At 36.1% G+C, this 14341-nt stretch overlaps 1 protein-coding gene across 2 annotated transcripts in view; it reads right to left on the bottom strand.

The window, feature by feature from the left end:
- Positions 1 to 11887: 11887 nt before the first annotated feature.
- Positions 11888 to 14341, bottom strand: part of CHM (CHM Rab escort protein) — a 69449-nt gene continuing 66995 nt past the window's right edge. For both annotated transcript variants that reach the window (XM_054213687.1, XM_054213688.1), the window contains exon 15: positions 11888 to 13995. In XM_054213687.1, coding sequence (XP_054069662.1) covers positions 13789 to 13995 — 207 coding nt within the window. In that variant the 3' untranslated portion in view covers positions 11888 to 13788. The remainder of the gene's footprint in view (positions 13996 to 14341) is intronic.

Genomic DNA, 14341 nt, shown 5'->3' with positions numbered 1-14341 from the left:
CTATGCATTGCTAAGTAACGGCAGTAATAACTTTTAAATTTTTTTTTTAAACTTACAACAGTGGTAGAATCATAAAAGATTCAGATGCAATATAATAATTTTTAAAATACACGATCATAACAAATATTTGTAAAGAGATTTCAGTAAGGAGTGTATGATTTTATATTGACATAAAATGAACAGATATGCTACTTTCCTAAAACTAGTCAAGTAACAATGATCGTATGTAAGAAGAGGGTCTAGCTAAAAACTCAATGCCACCTGTGCTTGTTATATACACTCCAAATTATACACCACCCATAAAAGAGGTAAACTTGAGAGTACGAAGCCAGCATTTCTATCCATACATCCATTCTAAAGATAATATGCACAGAATACAGTATACCTATCAACAATAAAAACATTTTTTAAATTATTGTGAATGTTGGCTAGAACAATAAGTCATGTTCAGAATGGCAGTGCTTGCATGCTGAAGCCTGCATAATGCGATAGTGTTAAGAATGCACAATGTGCTTGTAGGAACTTCATGTATGTTATTGCAACACACCAAGAAGGGAGTTAGTAACTTATTTAGTGCATAGGGCTGCTTACTCAAGACCTTGGCACTGGCGAGAATTCGGTATCAATTGTAATCGCGACCAATTTTTATTTTTAACTGTTAGGAAAGAGACAATGAAGATAAAAACATGTGGAAGATTATTACTGAATGAACTGATGTTCTGGAATGGTGAAGAGCAGCTGTCATATTGTATTGCTTACTGACACATCCAACAGATAGCTAGGGATGACATTTAGCAATGCATGAAATGCCAGAATCACGAAAGAAAAATTACTTCCATGGATGTCAATCAGCTACTGCCTCCCCAAGTTTGTATTTTCCTTTAGAGTTTTTAATGCACTTTTTCATATCGTCTTGCTCTTTAGATGCAACATGCATGCTCCTTCCACGCTGCAAACTGCCAACAGGAAACAAGAATCTCCCAAACACAGAAAAACCTGCGTCCCCATAAGTAACTGTTTAAGCTTTAAAGTACCAAACCCCCTACGCCTTAAGAGTTCACTCACATCTATGACAGGGAAAGAAATACCTGAGTATATATACACGCTCCCTTGCTTATGATCGATACTAGAAGAGCTAACAGGCTTTACCTGTTTTCAGTAGCTCACAATCCTATCAGATGCTGCTTAAAAAACAGAGCTGAAAAGCTCCAGAACCCTATTGCAAAAGAAGAGAGTCCCTGTTCACACACTCGATGTGCAACTTTGAGCCATGGGTTTATTTTTGTCCTTGCCACAGCTTTTCCAAAGTGTAAGCATGGCGTAACATTTTCCCCTTAAAAATAATTAAATATTTGTGAGATACAACAGTAGAAATGAATACTACAGTTGGTTATATTCAGACAAGAAACAAACAAACAAAAACTTTTTACGCTTGGGAACAGACATTTACCATACCAGCTTCCATCTAGGGATTAACATCAGTGGAATGCAAAACTCTAGAATAAAACATACGACAGACTTCTCCTTGATGGAGAAATGCTAGGAGATTACCACAAAAATTACACAGAAACAAAAGATATAGAGTAATTTATCTCTAATTTTAGCCAGAAGGAAAAAATGGGAACAATGCTTTAATCTGGGCTCTAACATTTTTTCCTTCTATGGCCATAGGGAAATCGATTAACTTCTTCAATTTGTTTTTGCCAGTTATAAAACAGAGATACTAAATGTCAGTCATCATATAAAGACAAAAATCAGAAGAATGATAAAGGTGGAAAAGGAGCACAATCATCATTAATCCCATGGAATGAAAAGACAATACTCTCCTGAACTTCCTGAAGCAAAAATGAAAAGGATTATTTCCTTCAAGAAGTCGCAAAACACACAATTGAGCAGTGATAACGTGTGAGTCACCTGGCACATTATTTAATATAGCACCATGAGGTTTACCAGACATTACTGAAATAGAAAGAGACACAGTCACCACCTTGAAAAACCCAACCCAACAGAACAATAAGTCAAACGGACAAGAGGCAGGCGACGACTGAAGCACGAGGGCAGGTGGCTGTAAAGCAGCTACATTATCTTCTGAGGGCTGGAATGCAGCACAGGAAGAGTAAATTTTTTTCCCCTTGTTAGATAATGCAATAAAAGTTACATCTAGCTTCGTTAATATCTTGAATTCAGACACATAATTATACTAAAAAAAAAATCAGTAATCTTATAAAGTCAGTTTCAAAAGGCAAAGCTTGCGATAATGCATACAAGGAAAATGAGAAAAAGGGCAAACTGGATCAAGCTGGTGTAATTACAGTAAAAAGAATGAAAACTTCCAGAGCATATAGGAATAGAGGGAGTTGAAAGCTGTGCAAAGCTTAAAGAGATTCAAGCAGTTAACAGTGCTAAGGAGAGGAAAGCAAGGCAAAACTTGCTATTGACATTAACAAAGCACTCAAAAGCTCTGTGACCCGAGAGCCCAACAAGCTGACATGTGGTCACAGCCAAAACACACCCCCATCTGTATGAGCAAGAGCCTGAGTAACAGCCAGCCATGCTCTGAAATCAACGCTATGGGGGAAAAAGAATTTTTTTCTTGTAAAGGGAATTCTACGTTGGTTGTATTGAATTTCAGTTATGTCGGGACCTCCAAGACACCAATTCTCCAATTCAGTCATTTGTGCCCCTCAGTCTCCCAGTTTGAGACCTCTTCATACAAGTACAGGTCATCCAGTCACTCCTTGAAGCCTATCCTGGGACTGGGAAAGGAAATTTCCAAAAAGCATGTAGGAATAGGGAATGGAAAGAGCAAAGTAAAGATGGCAGTTCCTGAAGGCTGACACTGGTAGCATGGCTCAGCACTCCCTTCGTTCTTCTCCAAGTACCGTGTTCAAACATATGTTAAAAGCAGAAATTAATGAAGAATGAAGGTGTCCTCTTCTCTTATTGGCACTTCTTTCTCCTCTGAATCAAAGAAAATAAAAACCCCAAAACAGTCAGAACAACCAACGCACGTGCAAAACCAGCAGCTTATCAAGCCTTTTGCTTTTTTCTTTTTCTCTTATCACCTTTTTTGCTCCCAGGCACATGAAAAATAGTAGAACCACTATGAACAAGGCTTTTTTATTTAGCTGGTTTTTGCCGAGTATACAGTAAGATGAGAAGTGGTCAAGAAGTAAGTGCAGCCTGGGTAGAAGACTGAACAAGAAGAAAAACTAAACATTATAATCTGATACTACACAACAGTTTCAGATAAATGTGTTTTGGACGATTTTGAGCAATTGCTTTTAAAACAGAATGTGTTGTTGAAAAGGATAGTGGAGAAACATATTTTACATTGAAAGGCTTTGCAAAATTATATAATCTGTAAAAACTGAGAAATTTGGCCTCTGTTTGCTTTCCTTCCGTTCCTCATAGTTATTATTGCCTCGTTATACAGTCATTTGTATGACGTTTTAGCAGACATTTACTATTGTATAAATTAAAGTCACTGAATCTAGTTTTGCCTACAGGTCTTTATGAAAATACCAGCAACACTTTTATTTGAATGTCAAAGTTTGTCAACCATTAAACGGATTGATTTTTCATTACGCAATTCAACAGAAGATGAAATCTCCAGTCTGTATGCAACATTACTCTGAGAAAAATACACATCTTTGGAAAAACCCTTCCTGCTTATTCTTTAAAAAAAAAAAAAAAAAAAAGTCTCTTCACAAAGGAACTACGTTTTAAGGCTGGCTTCATATATTTTATTAATACACTAGCAACAGATATGATGCTGTAACTCAATTCAGTGAAACAGAACGAACTCATTTGTGGTAATCCAAAAATTCCAATAATCCTTTAAAAAGCTTTACCAAGTGGTTTTATAAGAAAAACATCTATTGATTTCAGTAAGAATAGCCCTTCAATGTGAAGGTACCTCAGCATCCATAACACCAACCGGACTCAATACTGTACACGTGCTCCTTCAGAGAGCAGCGTAGTACAAGCTTTGCTGGAGGAAGCCTCTCTCAGCCCAGCATTGCGGTGACACCAAGTTTAGTTCTTAGTCTTCATTCCAAAATCACCAAGGATGACAGCCACAGAATTCTCTACAAGAATCTCAAAACTTACCTCAAATTCCTCAAAAAATCCACAAAATTCCAAAATTTGTATCCAGAGTTGCATTTAGTTTTCCCTGTGCAGGGTAAGCTCGCCAACAGTGGTTCACCTCTTCAGCTCCTGTGGAGCTGACAACAGTGAGTACAGCCTGAATGCTGAGGTGCCTTAACAGCACCTTCCACTTGACACGACCATCCTTGGTCAGAGAAGTCATTATTTATCATCTGCAAAGCTTTGGAGAGTCAAAGGAGCCACCCAAAAATAGCAGGCTTTTGCTTGTGCCAGCCTGCATTGCACTGCATGACAAACATAGTTTACTTGTTTGTATTTTCTCAAGAAGGAAGTGAGAAGGTGAGGCGTAACCACCTAGGAAGAAGGAGCATTATTTCTCCTTCTGGCGTAACTGAGTATTTACTGGACAGAAAAGGCATCACAAAGGCATCGTAGATGGGAGAGGAGCGCCAAGTCCTTCAGCAGAGCAGCTGAGAGCAGCAAGGAGCAGAGCCATGCAGACCCTCTTCCTCAGTGCTGCCTACAGACATACCCGTTCCCACCACACAAAGGTTCTCCTCCCTCACGGCTGAGAAGCACCAGCGTGGGCTCCTGCTGCTGGTGCCACAACCTAGGCCAGAGAGGAGACGGGCAGCGGTGGTCTTCAGCCCCATCTGGTGAGCGTCCACCATCAGCCTCACTGGCCTGGCACCATTAAATCTCCTTGATCACGTTTAACTCAAAAGATTAGAGCGTAGAGCACACAATGAAAAGACCTGTTTAATTAAACTGGGACATATTACAAAGTATAGAAATAGAGCCCTACAGGTGTTCATAATTCAAGCTGCAAAAAGGTGAATTAAAAAAGGAGCAGAATATGATCACTATATATACTGTATTTATCATTTAAGTACAAAAGGACACCAGGGAAAATACTATGCAAAATGGGGCCATAACACAATTTTAGGAGTTCCTTGAAGTGTACTTCATTCACATTTTTGTGCTTATTGATTTTTGTTACAGGTATCCCACTGCTTTTACTTAAAAACCTTTCTAGAAAAAGAGATGATTTATGCAAATAAGGTATTACAAATGCTCAGAAAAAGGCCGTGTAGAAAGAAATCCATAGAATTCATTGTCTGTACTAAAAAGATGACATGTAGTACAAAATTCAGCAGTTATTTTGCACTTTATAACCACAAATAAAGCACACATCCATATTTGTGGTAATAAACTGAATGGTGAAGTGCTGCCTAATTACCTGATTTATAAGCAGTACCACAGAACAAAATTTGGATAAGATTCTGATTACTTAAATTCAGTCTTGTAACTCCAAATACGCTTCAAGGAGGACAATATTTCAAACTTCAGATCTCAGTTTTCTGAGATTACTGCTTAATTTGGTCTATTTATTTTTTCTTTCTCAAAGGAAAGGATGAGTTAGGCTCTATTAAAACATAATAATAAATAATTAACAGCCCTACACACATTTAGTGCATGTCGCAGTATTTTTCAGATTCACTGGACCACGGACAATGAAACTGAAAGCTAATGTCAGGTTAGAGTAACTTTAACATTATTTTTAATCTAACTGCACAGTCAAAAGCACTTTACTCCAAAAATTTATGACTTTCTTTATGTCTATAAATAGGCAACCTACTGAATTATCACATAGAATCTTAATGACATTAGCATTAAGTCCTAATTAAACAATGAAGCAATATGCATTACAATCTGCGAGCAAAATATGCGTAATCAGAAAAAGATTTTTTTAAAAAAAAGGTATAATTGTATGTTATTTTTATTAAGCAGTAAACAAAGAATTTGTGCTGATTGGTGAAACCTTACTTGTAAAACACAGGAAATGTCAGAGATGAAAAAAAGGACTTGGCTAACAAAACATCTGCTATCCCAATCACGTTATAATAGTTATATTTGATTTTTTCTCAGAAAATCGTTTGCACCTCTACTCAAGTATTACTGCTATCCATTTTTACTGTTATCATTAACACTGTTCATTTTCCTTCTCAAATACATGTATTCCTTTTATATTTTATTGACCTCTCAAAAGGCTTCAGAAAATATCTGTCACCTTTTTACACCTTTTTACTATGACATTAAAGGGAAATGACTCAGCCAAGTTCATTGAGGAAACCAGTGCCAGAGCCAAAAAAATACATCAATTTCTCTCAGACCCCAAGTTGATACATTATCCACTGCTTGTTGTTACTCTTCATTTGAGTACTGCTTCATCCCCCCTTTATTACACTTGTGCACGTGCATATACTTTCAGACATCACTTCAGAGATGACACCAGAATAGGCCACCTGAAGAGATCTGATGTAAACCAAATTTTTAAATGTATACTCTATGCAGCATGTATTTCAAGTGATATTTTAGCAGACATGAATATGTCCTTAAAATGTAACTCAGAGGGCTATTAGCTTTTACCATGCTCACATTTTCATTCACATTCATACTGAGAGCCTGGAAAGTAATCTAAGGTATCCTGGCTTAAAACTTCTATGGAAAGAAAATGCAAGCATCATGTCCAAGTGTCACCAAAGTAACTTATTTTATGATGGCTTCCTTAATAGATAGCAGTTCTGTTGTTTTTCCTAAAAGCATTTTATTTTTTTTTGTCTTAAAAACGTATGATGTAATAATGAATACACCAATTTTTAAATTAAGTTTTATGTCTTATTTCAGCATCCAAATACGGAGCAGGAAAATACCACATGACTTAGCTAGTAAGTTGCTGGAAGAATGATACAGTGGATTCTCTCTGAATAATCTATAGTCTAAAAATTATTCACTGAAGATACTTAGCTAGGGCTTACACACATTTTTGAAGAGGAAAAAAAGGCTGAATTCACTGGATAATTTATTCACAACACAGGACTCAACCATGACTTGAAGTGACTTTTACACTACTGAAAAGTTCCTAGAGCAGAGAAATGTTTTGTTACATTGGTCTGACAGCTGTTCTCTCATCGTGATTAAATGGCTTTCCTTTGGGTGAGCTCCAGAACTATGCTTGGGGTTGAAACAGAACAGATTCAGAATTCCACACTGGCCGCTACAAAGTTTCTTATGTCCTCAAAGTCTGAAACATAGCACAGGAGGGTTTGGATCTGTGATTTTATTTATTTTTTTTTTTTTTTTAATTTTTTTTAATGAGAGAAGACTCCCATAAGCTATCCTTTTCCAGACTCAAGTTTCTATTATTATGTCAGCCAGTAATAAAAACAACTTATTCCTCATTCTAGACATCAACTCAGGTACAGAATACCAGATTACCAACAAAGACCACACTGGTTTTATGGCTTGTGAAGTAGGCCTTGTGGTGTCAATGAACTGTAGTCTAGCACGACATTATCCAGATGTTTTATCATTGTGCTAGTATGACTTACTAACCTAACAGCTTCAGGATCAAGACAACAACCACTTCCAACAGAGAAGCATTTCTTAGTCCAGCTCCATGCTTAGAGCAAAAGAAAAGGAATGAGATGAAGCTACCAGTACTCAACTAGAGAATAAGCTTCCTGAAGTTGATGCAGCAAAAAAGCAGCTATAAAAGCTGAAGCCACATTTGTTACCCACCAGTGGTGAGTGCTATCACACCGTAACACCTCAGAAGAGAAGCCTCCTCTGTTTGAGAGGACAGACAGAGTATCCATACCCTTCGGAATGCCCCACTTACTGAAGTCTTAACCATACAGAATAGAGGAACAGTACTAAAGCCTTCTCAGAGACCCAAATATATTATGAATTACAGGCTGGCACTTCAGAAAGAAGTACAAGATCTAGAAAATGTGTATCTAAAAATGTGGATGCTCTGAGAATTCCTAAAAATCAGCATTATCTGTATTAACAGCACAAGCTGCCTGCACCATGCCTCTCATGCTAATCAGAAGATTACAGACTGTCACTAAGAAAGTATTTTACTTCTACTTGATGCCTTAATCTTTTTGAGTAAAAAAATTCTGAAAGGTAATAGGTAAAACTAAAGTAAGGCAAAGAAATATACTACTGAATTCAATATACTGGCCAGTTGTAAAACTTGCACCACTCTCAAAGAAGCTTCTCCCCAGGATTGAGAAGGCACCTACATAAAACTGCCACTTGAGCAGCATTATATACACTGGAAGTCAACCATTGTCTGTGCAACCACTGTTTACTCAAATACATCTGGGGCTTAATATACACTCAGGTTGATACCTTCCATCTTTTTTGTCAAAGTATGCAAGTAGTATAAAATATATTGTCTGTTAGAATTGTGACAGGAAGAGTATTTTCTATTAAAGGCTCCTCTGATCAGAACTCCCATGCAGTCAACAACTGCATCTTCCTGAGTCTTCACTGTCAACTTTCTAAATCTCAAATGTCATTCAGATTTACAATGTTCCTGCCTGGCTCTCTATCCAGATTTTGAAGAACCAGTCACTCTTATAAACAGGAACTGGCAGCCTGTAAATAAACATAATGGTGGAATTGCTAATAAGCTCTATTTCCACCAAAAGTAATTTTCTTGCTAGATATGAGGCTGACGACATCAATTCCACATGGCTGACCATTTCCTACTACTTACCTCTACAGCTGAAAGTATCCTTCTCTGGTTACTTTTTATCACATTTAAAAAGTTATTCTTGAAATCATACACACCTAAGTTAAGATTTCCCTCTGATTATTGAAGCAATCTTACTATTAAATTGGGTTGCAATAAATGAACATTTTATATCAACGTTCCAAAGTTCCAGCGTCACAACTACTACATCTTACCAAAGATACTTTGCATTACTACTTACCCAAGGAATGCAAGCAACTGCCCTGCCACAACTCTCCCGCATATTTTTGACAGTTTTGGTATAATAGCAGGTAATTCTAACTTTTGGACATTCTATAGTGGCTGATTTCTGCAAAAGTTTAAATGATAAACTTTCGTGAGTTAATAATTTTGTCATAAGATATACACACATACACACTCAGCTAATTAATACTATTTGAAAAAAAATCTGTTAAGAATTGTATACACACACGCATATACGAATCAATTAAGTTTCATTATGTGATCTCAGTAACTTGCTCCCTTAATTGGAAAATTAGCAACTGTATTAATTGCAGTCACAGAATCCTAAGAAAAAATAAAAAAGGGCATCAACAGCAGGTAATCCACCAGAATCTGCACGGCGTATCGATAATTAATGGGTGAAGAGAACATTCATTATGGCAGAAAAGCTAAGAGAGATCTTCATAACCATTTAGGGTGGTTCTGATACCAGAATTTTTACTTTTTAAGGGGATGACTTGGAACTTCTCTTTTCCTTAAGGGAGCGTTTTTTGTTTTTCAAGGGAAGCTGCTTTATGGTTACCACTGAATGAAATCTAATTTCCATGGCAGGCAAATTGATATAAACTATCATAAAGAAAGAATTAGTAGATATGAACAAGCATAATATTGGGGAAGAGTTAACAAGGTTTTCATAGAGAAAAGCAGCGTCTCACAAATCTACAACAATTTTTGAGGAGTCAAATTTGATGGATACGGAATATCCAGATTATAGTGATGCTAACCTTCCCCGAAACTTCTGACAAGGCTCTTCAAAGACTCTTAAAAAACACCAAACCTAACCATGAGAGGTAAAAGGATACTACTATTGACTGACAGCTAGCAAAGCAGAAATCATCTCAAACGTGCTGCTGAATAATTTCGTAAATCATGTTACAAAAAGCAGTGATAAAATTTGTTACTGATATAAAATTGTCAGGTAAGTAAAAACCTAAAATGTACTGCAGAGGATTATATGAAAGATCTACAGCAGTAACTGACTGAGCAACAGAATACACAATAAAGACTGATAAACATATCCACAGATAAACAAAAAATAATACTCTTATTTGTATTGCCACGGCCTCACTTAGTGCATGTGCCAGGTATTGCTCCATTTTTATGTTATTCCATTCTTGATTAATTGTTGTCATTCAAAAACGCACATACGTAATTTTTTCCCTAGAGTCCATAAACCATTAGAAATTGTGTAGAAATCGCACATAGCGGAAGGGGAAATAAGTGCAAGACCCCCTTGATCTCGGAGCATGCAGGTTCTGACAAACAGCCCCCATTTTATCCTCCCACTACAACAACCCTGCTTTAGTTGTTTCCATCTGTTTGTCTGTCTCTCCTGTCTTCTTTCCACCACCCGAGGAAAGTACGTAGTTCACATGTTTTACCATTCCTAACCTGGAAAAACGTTGAGGAAATTGATTTTATTCTTTCAACAGTTTAGATTATGGATTGTAAGTGACGTAGTCTTTTATCGTGTGAAAACAGTATTTTAATGCTTCTGACTTGTTGTTAAACAATACATTACTAGCAAATTGTTCTTGAAATTAGGCTGTTGTAACTCACACTGCTAGTGTAAAGTTTTTGGAGGGGAGAGAGAGGAGCCTAAAACACAGTCAGAGCTGCAGCATAAGGAGCCATGCAATCTCCTGAATACAGAAAGTGAAATTGATACTAGCTACATAAAGAGAATGTTAGAGGAACTCTGACAAGATTTGGAAGTGTATGCAAAATATAAAATACAATACAAAAGACAAGCCCCCTCAAAGTTCCCCAAGTCCTCTTCAGTGTAACGGCACAAAGCATGTGCTCCATCCCATTTCCACACCCGAGCTGACAGTGTCTGGACGTTTCTGAATCAGCAAGTCCAACATGAAGTTATTTTTTTTCAGGGGTCAATTTTCCCATTGATGCAAGGAGGATTTACACATGCAAGTCCCATTAACATTAATAGGACTTACCTACATAAATCCCCCTGTGATGATAGGAGAAAAGACCCCATAGTCTGCAAGGATCTAAGTTCTAATGATTACCTGTCAAATGGCCCTAAGCATCATCATCACCAGAAAAAGCAGACGTAGCAGCTTCATGGCTGAAAATACTTGCAAAGGAACAGTAACTAACTGCAGTCATACAGATAAGGCAATACAACGGCAGAAGGGAAAATGGCATAAAATTGACTGTTTGAATATTAAGGGTTAATTCAATTAACCAAGTTAAAAAGAAAGTACTCATTAAAAAAGGAATTCAAACATATCAAAGCACTCCTTAGAAAAAAAAAAAGGTGTGAATATTGTATGAGCTCCAAGGTGCTTGAAGGATAATACAGCTACTTGTTTAAAAATTCAATTAACCTTATCTTTCTTTAACTTGATTTATTAATAATCCTACAGATAAATTGCCAGTTTTTAAAAAGTCATGTTATCTTTTGAATACATCCTGTATGACAAGCGTTAAAAACTACTTCAAATAAGCCTAACGCTCACTTTGTATGCTTAAATCATTTAAAGCAAGAACAAAATCCAGTTCAGTGCATGATTTCTGTAAAATACAAAGATCAACAGTCTTATCTACTGCTTTTGCAAGTGAGCTATTGGGTACCCAAGTACCATAGGAAAAACATTTTATGTTTCCATTCACCATACGAATGAGACATGAAAATAGTTTTTGAGCAATCAATGTAGTGTAAAGTCATAGCCTACAACTTGTAGATTATTCCTCCTTACCTAAAATCAAATTTACAGTATTTCCAAATCTGCTTCACATGAACACGATGCACAAAGATGCTACTTTATATAAACTCGCTAACTTATATAAACATACTGTCATACACGTAAACTTCAATCTTATTATAGGTGTCAACATGATGAAAGTAGACAACAGAGTTATCAGGAAATCTCAGCTAACAAATGAACTGCTTTTCTTGTGTAATTGAAAGAAAACACAGAAAAATGCACTTGCAAGCAAACCTTTAATTTTCACCAAATGATTTCCTTGTAAACATAGAAGATGAAAAATTCAACTGTGATCCCTATTATTGAAAGACAACCAGGGACTAGGTCCTCCACTTAGTTCTTTTTACAGATCTGTAGATGTTAAATACAATTACCACATACTCATGCTTTCCAATACACATAAAAATTACAGCTAAATGAAGAGGCAGTCTGCTTATTACTATATATAACTAACTGCTCAATCACAAGCATCCAAAGATAACTGTTGTTAAACATTGGAAACATTTCAACTACACATTTTTCTGCGGACTTTGCGATTATGCACACAATGGTACCTATCCAATAAACAAAGAATGTAAACACCAACAAACCAGTTTTTGAAATGCAAATTGGACAATGTATTATAATGCAAGACAAAGTGAAGTTAACCATATCAATTATGCTGTAAAAAAATAAATAACTTAACCTTTATGGCATGAAGCCATTTCAAAGGCAGGCACGTGCACTGTGAAACTGTACAAAAGCCTGGATGTGTCCAATTCAGGCAGTGCTGAATATTCATTATTTAATGGCAATTTTTATTTATGTACAGTATTTAAGCACTGCTAGAACTATATCTAAGTTCATGTAGAAGTTTAAATCCCAACTCATCAAAATTCACTGATCTCTATTATTTAGATATACTACTGATCTATTTGGTGTACATTTTATATAAATACTAAATATTTTTCACCATCTGAACATCTGATTTCAAGCACTGTTCAGAAGTGCAATTTTATCACGGTCATAAGAGGCTTCTCATTTTATAATTTTTCATACAAACTAGGCTTATAAATACTTCAATAATTCTTACTGTATAAACGCTTTAGGATTTATCATTACAAAATGCATAATTTACAGCTATCACAGTAATTTTAATCCTATTAATGGGGAGCAATACAAACCTTTGGAATTATCAGTTGAACCTTCTCCCCACCTCAAAAAACCTCAATTAATGATCATCTAAACGTCTCAGACACCATAGTTCAAAAAAATCAACTACTGCCTTATTAAAGGCCCAAACACTGCAACAAATCCAAGGAACCTAACAAGAGGTATGCTCCATTTACGATTTTAAATTCTGTTGGGAAACCTAGCATTAAATTTAAATTGTGCTATTTTACTGACTACAGTAAATTAAGTCAGTAGCAAAAATGCACGATCTATTAGATCTTATTAAAAATATTGAATGTGAAATAGTTTCATGTGAGGAACATCTATTGGATTATATTTGTTTCTGAATTACGGTATCAGTTTCAAAACCATACAAGAAATTTTTCATTACACAAATTAAAGATGGCATTTATTACATATTGTAAAGCCACTCCAGAACTGTCACTATTACTGCCTTTAAGTTCCATTCATAAAACCACTTTGAAGGACAGACTGTGAAGCTCACCTTCAACTGTTTAATTAGCACAGATCCAATGGGTTTTAGCAGAACTCTGACATGTTGTATCAGAAGATCATCTTCTGAGGGGTAAGCAAACTTGCACATTTTTTCTTTTGATAAGCTTCAACTTGTTGCCTGTTTAAAAGATGGAGGATTCCTTCCAAGATGTAAAACAAAACCAAACTCTCTCAACAAATCATGAATCCTATTTCAGCATTTTAAATTCAAATGCTTTGTTCTATGTCTTTTGTTTAGCTACAAACACCGCTGGATCTCATGGGCCTGTAACTATTTAGAAAAGTCTCAGCTATCAACGAAACTATTTGACAAAGATTATTCAAGCTAAGGAAAGTAAGGCAATGGCAAACAATACAGCTATGGGTTATTTAAACCTCTTTTTCTTACCCTTCCTCCCTTACATTTTAGTTTGGGTCAACCTCCTCTTCTACTAAGAGAACAGTGCTAATTCATTTCTCTTTATCTTCTTTCTGAACAGCAGTACTACCTCTGCTACTGCTTTCCTCACTTGAGGATTCAGGTTTTGCCTCTGGTGAATTACTGAGTCCAGTCTCTTCTGGTGCAATCTCATCTTCATCATAAATAATATCTTCTGGATTTGGTGGTGGTGGGCAAAATTCCTCTGCAGGAAACATTTCTTGGAAAATAGCCTCAGCCTATTCAGAAAAAAAAGCATAAAATAAACTTTACTCTGAAACGTAATACCTTGCAGCAATATTTTCAGAAATTTAAGATTAACCTCTGTTCTTTCAAATCAATAGTGATTTAATACTTTGACAGTTTGTAAACACATGGGAAATCCATTCCTTCTGGAAGTCCTCAGAAAAGAAAAAGCACTCTATCCTTTTACATTGTTCTAATAGGAAAGTCACAGCATAGGGTTCTTTAAAAAATGCTGGTCATTCTACATTGTATTGAGAACAACAAAGCTGATTTTTTGCAAGCAAAATAACCTTTTCCACTATAAAAATACCCCTAGCTGCAGTCAAATGCAAATCATGG

The sequence above is a fragment of the Rissa tridactyla genome, chromosome 9 (assembly GCF_028500815.1).
Source record: "Rissa tridactyla isolate bRisTri1 chromosome 9, bRisTri1.patW.cur.20221130, whole genome shotgun sequence".
Classification (NCBI taxonomy): domain Eukaryota; kingdom Metazoa; phylum Chordata; class Aves; order Charadriiformes; family Laridae; genus Rissa; species Rissa tridactyla.
This window is presented reverse-complemented; position numbering and strand designations above follow the sequence as displayed.